The sequence below is a fragment of the Bicyclus anynana genome, chromosome 16 (genome assembly GCF_947172395.1).
Source record: "Bicyclus anynana chromosome 16, ilBicAnyn1.1, whole genome shotgun sequence".
Lineage (NCBI taxonomy): Eukaryota > Metazoa > Arthropoda > Insecta > Lepidoptera > Nymphalidae > Bicyclus > Bicyclus anynana.
Genome location: NC_069098.1, coordinates 9,727,538 through 9,737,810, shown reverse-complemented (window position 1 = coordinate 9,737,810; position 10,273 = coordinate 9,727,538). Strand labels below are relative to the sequence as shown.

General features: G+C 36.6%; 1 protein-coding gene across 1 annotated transcript in view; it reads right to left on the bottom strand.

Annotated features, from left to right (window-relative positions):
• Window positions 1-4,383, bottom strand: part of LOC112048165 (proteasome subunit alpha type-3) — a 6,245-nt gene extending 1,862 nt beyond the window's left edge. The window contains exons 1-3 of the mRNA XM_024085578.2: window positions 4,211-4,383; window positions 3,792-3,998; window positions 2,819-3,067 (exon numbers count right to left, since the gene is read on the bottom strand). Of these exons, the coding sequence (XP_023941346.1) occupies window positions 2,819-3,067; window positions 3,792-3,998; window positions 4,211-4,231 (477 nt within the window). The 5' untranslated portion in view covers window positions 4,232-4,383. The remainder of the gene's footprint in view (window positions 1-2,818; window positions 3,068-3,791; window positions 3,999-4,210) is intronic.
• Window positions 4,384-10,273: the final 5,890 nt, after the last annotated feature.

Here is a 10,273-nt window from a genome sequence, read left to right as displayed (position 1 = left end):
TTTGTAGGATATGTTGAATTGGTATTATAATAATAATAATAATAATAAGCCCTTTATTCTATGTTAAGAAATTACAATTATATATATACAATACATTTTGTTTTCATTTTTATTTTTTTAAAGAATATCTCTTAACATAGTGTGCCTTTCGGCATAGGCCTCCTCCAGCGACTTCCACTGCTCTCTCTCTAATGCGACCCTTCTCCAGTTTGGGCCTGCTGTGAGCTTTAAGTCATCCTCCCATCTAATGAACTGTTTACCCCGATTCCTTCTGCCATCTCTAGGGTACCATTCCGTCACCAGTCTGCTCCACTTCCCCGTAGTGTCCCTTAGCATGTGGCCTGTCCATCGCCACTTTTGCTGGTCGACACGAGTTAAAACATCGGTGACCCCAGTTTTAGTTCGAAGGTCAGTGTTTCTTACCCTATCCTTTTTCTTGTGGCCAGTCATGCTCCTCTCCATGGATCGTTGGCACCTGGCCAGTTTAGCCCTTTGAGCCATGGTGAGCGCCCAGGTTTCACAGCCGTATGTTAGGCATGGCAAGATACACGTGTTGAAGGCCTTCCTCTTAATTACCATGCTCAGTTCCTTGGATTTCATTATCTCCTTCAGGGACCAATATCTTTTCCAGCCAACGGCAATTCTCGTGCTGATTTCTTTAGTCATTTGGTCCCTGAAGGTAACAACTTGTCCAAGGTATGTGTATTCTTGCACATACAATAATGGGTTGTTATCAATGCCGATGTTGACCTCAGTACTGTTCGTCATTAGTTTGGTCTTCTTTGTGTTCATTTTGAGTCCGATTTTAATGCTCTCTTCATGTAGATTCGAAACCATGCACCCGAGTTTGATTGGATCTTCCTCAAATAGTACGAGGTCATCTGCGAATCTGAGATGGTTAAGTTTTTTACCATTAACATTGATTCCGAAGTCTTCCCATTCTAAGTTGCGGAATACGCTTTCCAACACGGCTGAAAACAGTTTGGGGGATAAAGGGTCCCCTTGTCTGACACCTCTTTCAATTTTAAACTCATTTCCTAAGCTTTCTAGTTGGATTTTAGCTTTATTGTTGTCATAAATCATATTTATGATGTCAATGTATGCTGCGGGTACTCCTTGCTGTTCTAAACTGTCTAAGAGGGATTCATGGCTTATACTGTCGAAGGCTTTGGCGTAGTCGATAAACGCTATGTATATTTTTTTGTTATGCTCCGTGTATTTTTCGAGTATTTGTTTGACAGTGTGGATGTGATCGATTGTAGAAAATCCTTTTCTGAAGCCCGCTTGTTCCACTGGCTGTTGTTCGTCCAGAGTTTTAGTGATTCTGTCAAGTATTATCTTCGCAAATACTTTGTACACATTAGACATCAGACTGATTGGCCTGTAGTTTTCCAAGTCGTTTTTATCACCCTTTTTATGCAGTAGAATAATGTGGGATTTGGTCCATTGCTCTGGAATTTTGCATTTTATTATGATTTCGTTGAATAGTTTTGTAAGGATAGGAACCAGTTCTTCCATTGTACCCTTTAGCAACTCGTTTGCTATTCTATCCGGCCCTGGAGATCTTTCTGCTTTTTGGCTTTTTATTGACTTCTCAACCTCGCATTGTAATATTTCAGGTATTGGTTCCTCAGGGTTTACCCGCGTCGGCTCCAAAAGTGTGCCACTCTGTTTGGTCTTTGCATTGTGACTTTGTGTTTGTGTGGCATAGAGCTGGCTGTAGAAGAGCGTGGCTAGGTCCTTGATATTCTTTCTTTTCGAAGTAGTTGTTGTTTTCCTTTTAAGCCTAGGTATCCATTCCTTCCCTGATTCTCTTAGTTCTTTCAGCGCCTTTTTCACTCCTCCCGTCCTCGTTATGTGGCGTTCTAAAGTCTTAAGTCTTATTCTTTTCCTATCCTTTCGTATATTTTCCCTTATTTTTTTACTTAGATCTGTTATCTTTTTAATTGATTCCTTTCGCTGTTTGCTTGATATTAGATCTTTTCGGCCCTTCAATAGATGTAGGGTGTAATCGCTTAGTTGGTATTTATTATTTTGTTGATTTCTGTAAATGTTGATTGTTTTAAGTCTATTTTCTAGAAGTTCATATTTTTTTAGTGGGTCTAATCCTTCGTTTGTAATTTGCTTTTTGATTTCTTCAAAGTGGTTTTCATCTACAAGGGTCGGAAGCACTTTCTGTTCATATCTGTGATTTTTCATGTGATGTCTCGGTGTTTTGATCTGTTCCGTTCTTAATGAACAGCGCACATACATTGAATTGGTATTATGTATATTAAAAAAAGTATAGGAATGAGGAGATCTACAGACAAACCAAAGTCACTGACATCGGTCAGCAAGTTGCGAAGCTGAAGTGGCAATGGGCAGGCCACATAGTTCGAAGAGTCAATGGACGTTCGGGTCCCAAGGTGCTGGAATGGCGACCCCACACCGGAAAGCACAGTGTTGGTCGACCCCCTCACTAGGTGGACTGAGGATATCAAGCGGGTTGCAGGGAGCCTCTGGATGCTGGCGGTTCGAGACTGTTGTACTTGGAGGTCCATGCAAGAGGCCTATGTCCAGCAGTGGACGTCTATCAACTGATAAGGTAAGGTATATTAAAAAAGTAAGAGAACAGGTATCCAAAGCTGCTCTAGTAGGATCTTAAAAAATCTTAACAAATTTGGCTAGGCAGGGAGAACAACACAAGCAGAGAAGGAGAGTGTTAATTGTTTGTCAAGGATATCCTTAACCCTACACCTATAGGTCACAAGTCCAGGGCTCTACTCTGAGTTTTGCTATACAATGTACCTTACAAATGGATGGATGGATGGATACTTACAAATGAAACTCCACTAGGTTCAAGCATGTACATCTGAGGGCCATCTTGTTCAGACCAGGAGCCCATCAGCACAGAGCTGCCAAACGGACGGACAGCACTGTACAGAGTGTATGCATGGACATACATGGACACACGCTCATTGAGGTATTTCAGGGGGACTGGGATCCCGTACTGAGATCTGTAGTTTGATGCTTCCGATCTTGCTGTTTCCACTACCTGTCTCGCATCTGGTATGAACCCAGCAACTGCCTGCAATTTCAAAAAATGTTTTTTATTATATTTTATTAATAATTGTCAAAAGTTGAAAAAAAAAGAGCAAATGAATAGATGAGAGGGAAAGAAATCATTATCTTTAGAACCCTCTTAACTAACCAAAAAATTAAGCTGAAATAGAACTCCAGTAGCCTATCTAGGCTACATATTTATCTATATCCATCCACACTAATGTTATGAATAATGAAAGTTATATTTCCACGTCTAACCAATGTATCTTAGATTAATTTGGTATAGAGATAAAACCTTGGAGGAGAACATAGGTTACCTTTCACACCAGAAAAATCCATGGTTCCTGCAGGATTTCATGATAAATAGAATTTCACAGGAACCCTTCAGGCAACCACTTATAAACAGCAGAATTTGTTAGGAAAATATAAGGCCGGTTTTAGAGTCACGCTGACAAGATGCTGACGAAACATATGATCTCCTGGGGATTTGTGGTCTATTAACAAAGTATTGGACTTCCCACTTCAAGTATACAGAAATTAAAATAATCTTTCATTGTTGTTGTTTTATTTGACTATGAGTTGCTGAAAATCTTAATAAGACGACAGCAGCATTTCCAGGGACTTGAGCGAGCGCAGAAGCTTTGCCAGTGTTGAGCCCAAGGGCTACAAGAATTCCAAAGAGCCATACAAGTTAACCACTAAATTGAGCAGTATACTTCCCCTAATAACGTTCATAGGCATGTACTTACCATCCCGACATGCTCATCAACGTGAAAAATCCTCTTGTTTGCACCAGGTTCATAAAGTTTTGACGTCACAAGTTTCTCCACTGCAAATACAACGCCATCCTTTCCTCTCAGTCCGATGACAGTGCCCGAGTTCTCAACAGCTTTCGCGGCGTACTCCACTTGGAAAACGCGACCGTCAGGCGAGAATTGCGATGCCGAAAGATCATACTGGAAACGACACCATGCGATTGTCATGAATGCAACTTTGATATGAAGTGTATTATTAACTTTACAATAGTATTATTTTAGGATTACTAGAATATCACTCAAGAACGTGAGAAATCATCAAAAAGTAAAGTATTTCAACAAGATATCTTAGGAAAGCAGGAAAACTCATTGCTTCTTGCCGAAATTATTAGTGTCAAAAATTATATACTTACACCTGTTCCGATTGAACTCATATTTGTATCAGGTAAATAAAGAGATATCTAAATTAACTTTAAAATCATGTACTGTATTCAATAATGTAATAAATTCAGTTTTAAATAATTGCTTTCAAAAAGCAAAGCGGCGAATAATGACAATTGACATTTGAGTTTGACAACCAAAAACAAGAGGAGCAGGCCAAAAGCGACAAACGCAATGACAAGCAAATCTGCAGACCCCAGACACCCACAGACGTGAGACGAACAACCTAATTTTAATAAAGTTATACACATGAAAAAAATATAGCCTTAATTATGTTTTAGGACTTTAGCTGTTAATCCAAGACATTGACCTATAAATTAGCGTATATTACAGAGATTCTGGAGGATATTAATTTGAACTGCATAATTGTAAAATCCGATTAAGATAAGAAAAAAAACTAGAACCCAGAGCCATGAAAAAGTTGTATAAATAAAACATGTTACGAAGAAGTACCAGACGTTCATAATAGATGGCGCTACATAAGCCTAGTTCGGACCAAGGAACATATTTACTCAGGTTCGGACTACTTTAGTATTTTAGTCGAGTACGAACGAATTTGGGCGGTAAATTCAAAAATCGTTCGTATAGTCGTTTCTTGCAGAATTTTCTTTATAGCCTTTTATATAAATAACTCTAAGAATATTATGATCACAGACACACTTTGTTTTAGGTACTGCAGATAGTAAATAATTATTAATTAAATACCTACCTTTTTCTAAATCTAGTATTTAAAAGTGTTTGTAAAATCGGCAGGATAGTTGAGCGGGTATAGGCTAAATCTAAATCGGATTCTTTAGAAATTTTCATTTTAAATAACAGACTTTCCAACGTAACTTAACGTTTTATTCGTTATTCCGCCATTGATTCGGTCGTCAGAGCCTCGTCCGATATCTAGCAGGACGCACCGCGATGGCTTGTAGCCAACGCCGCCGGCAATTCATACGAACCACCGACGCGAGCAGGTGAGGTTGACATTTGGGCCGGATATGATGTTGTTACCGCTCTCCCCTTACTAGGGTACTTAGAGTACCAATTCAAGTAGGCTCAGTTTACAAGCACTTTGAAACGTCAGTTGACTATTTGTAAAGTATCTACCACCGGTTCGGAATGCAGGTTCTGCTGAGGAGAACCGGCAAGAAACTCAACAGTTGCTCTATTAAATTAAATTTAAGTTCTTATTTAATTGGAAACGTGCCAATTCATTGTTTTATAATTAAAAAAAAACAAATTACTTTGATGTTGAATTGATTGAATAATGTTTTATTAGTCCTTAATTAAAATTAAAAAATCTCTTTCCTGCCACCACCTATAACCCTACCTCCGACTCCGATTATGACTCTGATAAATTAAATTTAAAAACGATGACTGACTCCGACTTCGGTTCCCATAGAATACCTCCGTTACATCCCTACTTAATACTAATAGTGATATCTTTTCCAGGCAACCTATTATTATATTCTACCTATCTCTATATCTACCTATGTGCTGAGGTAGATACCTACGTAGTTTATGTAGCCATTACGAAGAACCATTTACTTTTGGCAATCACATTTCCTTTCAAAGAATGAAAATAGAAAAATTTGAAATATCCGGGAGTTAAATTGCCCCATTTCGCCGCAGTCTACGGAGAGTAATGAAAAGAAAAGTTCGCTTTTCATGACACATAGATTATTCTTAGTGGCCTCTTTTGCCCACAATGTATGTGAATTCCTATATAAAATTTTACAGCTTCCTCCATGAATTTAGTTTTAATTCCGGATCCGGATTTACGTTTACCTAATATAGGAGCATGGAGAATAATTTCAAAAGTGCTTGTAAATTTTAGTTTACTTATAATAAACTAATTTTGATTTTGATTAGATTTTGAGCAGAAAGTGTTAAAAAAAACAGAATAACTGACCGTAATCGTGGGCGAAGTTAGTTCTTAAAGTAGGCCAACAAGGAATTACTCCGTAATATTACGTTCCCATTTGTAATTTCTTTGCTTGACGTAAAAAGGTCCAAAACTGAACATTTTAGTGTCGAGCCGACAAGCACTTTCAAGACTGGTCCTTGAGTGTTGTGTGGATTTTGCGATAATAAAGTTCTGCCAGGTTTTTCGGCGTTTATGGTCGGGCGCCGAAAACGTGTAAACAGGGCGGTCGTAAAATTCTTTTGACATGGTAATCTTCTTTTGCTTCTTGAAACGGCGTAGGTAGTGCTTTTCTTTTGTACGCCTAAGTACTTTTTCGGCATACATGGCCTCACTATGTACTTATACTTAATGCAAGTAGAGTTGAATTCATAAAGAACCATCAGGCTTTTATGAAATTTATGTTGGTGTAGGTATAAATGATCTTTAAGAGTTTATGGAAATAAAAACGCAAGTGTACCTGAAGAATAATTCATTTGTTGGTATATGAATCAAAAGAAATTACCTACCAGCCATTTGGTCGTTTTACGGTATTACTAACTTACGAGTCGAGTGCAAAATAGAAAGATTATTTTGTTCAATGTTTATAAAAAAAAAAACGTAATAGGTTACCAATTAATAATCAATCGTGCAACTATATTTATGTACTCCAAAAAAAATAAAAGCTCTGTCTTTTCATAGAGTTACTTGGACATGACCAGGGGTGATGGTTTCTAACAACGCGATTTCTATCGGGTTACCTTTTAAACATCGGTTTTACGGACGTTAATAATGATTAATTTAACGTCAGCCAAAAACGCATTCGGACTAAAAACACATGAACAGGTTACCTACTAGAAAATATCAGTCTTCGTTACTAGTACCTACCTATACAACGGATCAGTGTGCCTAGTGGGAGTTTTTAATATTTTCATACTGTTACTATCGCGTTAACGTAAACGCGAATTTATATGGAATTGAAATAGTTGTACAGTAGTGCCACTAGATGGCGCTGTTTCAATTCCTTAGAATTTCACGTTTACGCTTACCCGATACTGCCACTAGGCCCTCTAATGACTGCATTACGCCTGTCAGTTGTTGTTTATTCTTTTTGAATTTCAATCCTTCCTTTCATGATTTAGCTATTGAGGTATTTTTCAATACACATTAAGATTAAATTGGTAGCTATCCGAACAGCGTGTATCGCTATTACAAACCGCCGTTCTCGAAACTCAATCCCATAACGATCCTTTGGTCGAACTTACAATATCGCTTTTCAATGAAAATGGAAACTTAGCCCCGGTATTGGGTAAATCTTTTCAGGTCTGGGGAAAATAATTGGATCGGTTGAAGGAAAGCAATTACATCCGGCAAGAGCAATACCGATTTACTCAACGATTTCGATATAGCCCGCATCAAATCAATTTATCCCCAAAATAGATACCTACCTGCCTTTTGTTTCATAAATTGATGTTTTTCCTCACATACCTACTCGTAGGTACTTATGTCTAGTTGTTATTACCTACCAAATGTATTTTTTTGTAGACCTTATTTGGAGATGGTCTAAAATTGTATGGAGCCCAGGATCAGTCATTGTACACTGGCGGAAATAAAAGAAAATATTTTTTTTAACTATTTTTGATTATACAAATCTACGAATTTACTTAAATTCTTTTGAAATAATATTAATTCTCTCCCAAGAAATGCAATACTAATATAGGTATTAATGGCGGATTGATGACGTTTTCAATGACTACTGCAGATTTGACGTTTGCTGTCAATGGTCATGTCATAGTTGCTTTATGGGCGCCATCTTGATGTATCTCAAAAACTTGGGTTTTAATTTTTTTCATTTCTTTTTATTTAGTTAGATTTATTAACTTAATTAGATTTTAATAAAATTCTTGTATTTTTTTTAAATTTTAACCATACGGGGTACAAGAGTGGACCTGAAATGGACCATCTCCATAAATTAAATTAATAATGTTTATATATTTTTTAATTTAATCATTGAATTGGAATCGTATTATTTCTGAATACAAATTAGAGTACGATTTAATTTTTCTTGTGGTAAAGTCATCGTTAAACGTAATTTATTTAAGTATCAAAATTTTAGTAACAATCTAGCGGACGTGAATTTTTTTTATCTCGTATTAATTCCCGATTCAGATCCATGGATTTTTCCTGGATAAAATGTTGCTCAATAACTTCCTCTATCTACCATCATATCCAAGACCACTTTTAAAATCAAAATCAGAAAACATAGTCTTTTAATTTAAAATATTAATATATAACGTCACCTTATCTATCTTGTCTATGACAAATTGTATATAAAGTGAAAATTAAATTTTAACGGACACTCCGCTGCAAAAATTCAAAATAGTCGTTTTTCTTCTCACCTTTTGTGATCCTGCAAATATTTAAAATAGATCATGTAGTCAGGATCTCATTGTGTGAATTACAATAATTTACATAATTGGCTGTTCATGTTAACGCCAAAGAATGACATTGTTGATAGTGTGGTCGAACCCTATACTCTGCTAGTGTAGACTCCTGTTTAAATCGGTTTAGCCGTACTAGACATTCTTCCAGACAAACAGACAGACACAAATTTTAAAAAAGCTTAATTGTGATAATAGTATACAAATTTTAAAAAAGCTTAATTGTGATAATAGTATACAAATTTTAAAAAAGCTTAATTGTGATAATAATGTGTCATGTAAATAACTTCACGTTTACTTAAATGCACCTCTTTAAGTATCTATTGATGTATTCATTTGAATATAGCCAACAATTCTTTTCGTCGGTGCGTCATACTGTAATTTTACGATCCAAAGCAATCTTCCGTGCCATTACTGTAAGCAAAGGTTAAAGGAAATTGTACTTGAAGCTTTTCAGCAACTTGTGCATTAGCCGTTAACTTTTTCCTCCTAACGCACATGATGCTATATACCCTCTAATGGAGAAACTGTGGCTTACGAAGTTTTGCTAAAAGAAAAAGTCCGTTGATGGAATTGACTACATATAATATATCTATTTTTGACTACTTTTCCGTACAGCTTCGTAATATTTAATGACGTAGACGTGGGAAAGGGACGTTAAAGTCTCAGACCAATTGTTGTATAGGACCTGCCTCGCTAGACGTTACTTTTCTGTCAAAGTATATGATCAACGATCTAATTCGATTATAGAAACTGTCTCTATAGTATCGATGTTAAAAAGTTGTAACCGTGTTCGTCGGTTAAAGAGCTCCGTACGTATAAATACCTTTTTGTGTAATTAAATTGTGTAAAAAACGGGCAAAAATATCTAGTTTAGTATAAAATATATACTAAATCTAAAGTAGATATATATATCTTTAAGGATTGAGATTTGTGAAAAGTAAATGATGGACATGAAATAGAGTAAAGTAAATTGTAACTTCATTTTTAGAAATAAAAGGACGGTGTTATAAAATGTGATGATGACATGAAATTCAAAGTACAGCAATGTTAAGTACGTTCAAAGACTTAGGTACTGTTACACATGCTCTTAAATAGCATGCTAAAAACGTGCTATTAAATATGCTCCATACGAGCATGCTTATCATCAGTTTACATTTGTTAGCAATAAGCATGCTATTTTTAAGTATGCACCTGAATAAGCATGCTCAAAGCAAACATTCCACATGCTAATTTGTATCTATCGCTCTCTGTCTATAGTATCGTGTTAGACAGGGAAGTGAAGAGATTACAGAATAACAATGCTGATCGACTAGCATACTCAATGAGCAAACTTGTTCAGACGCGGTAAAAGCACGCCCCCTTCCACCCGCGCAGAAAGTAGCATGCTCATAAATCGCACGACTGTCGATTCTTGAGCAAGCTCAAAATAAGCATGCTTATTTATTATTAGCAATGTTGAGATACACATGCTAATAAATAGCAACTGCTCAATAGTAGCATGCTTTCGTGCTTGAAATGAGCATGTATAACAGTAGCTTTACCCCTAAGCGAAAAGGAAATCGTCTGAGGTATGGGTAGAATAAACTTCTAGCTACCTTTTCCAAGTACCTACGCACATTCCCATCTCAGACTGCACCATCACTTAACATCAGGTGAGATTGCAATCAAGGGCTTACTTGTCATAGAATAAAAAAAGAAAA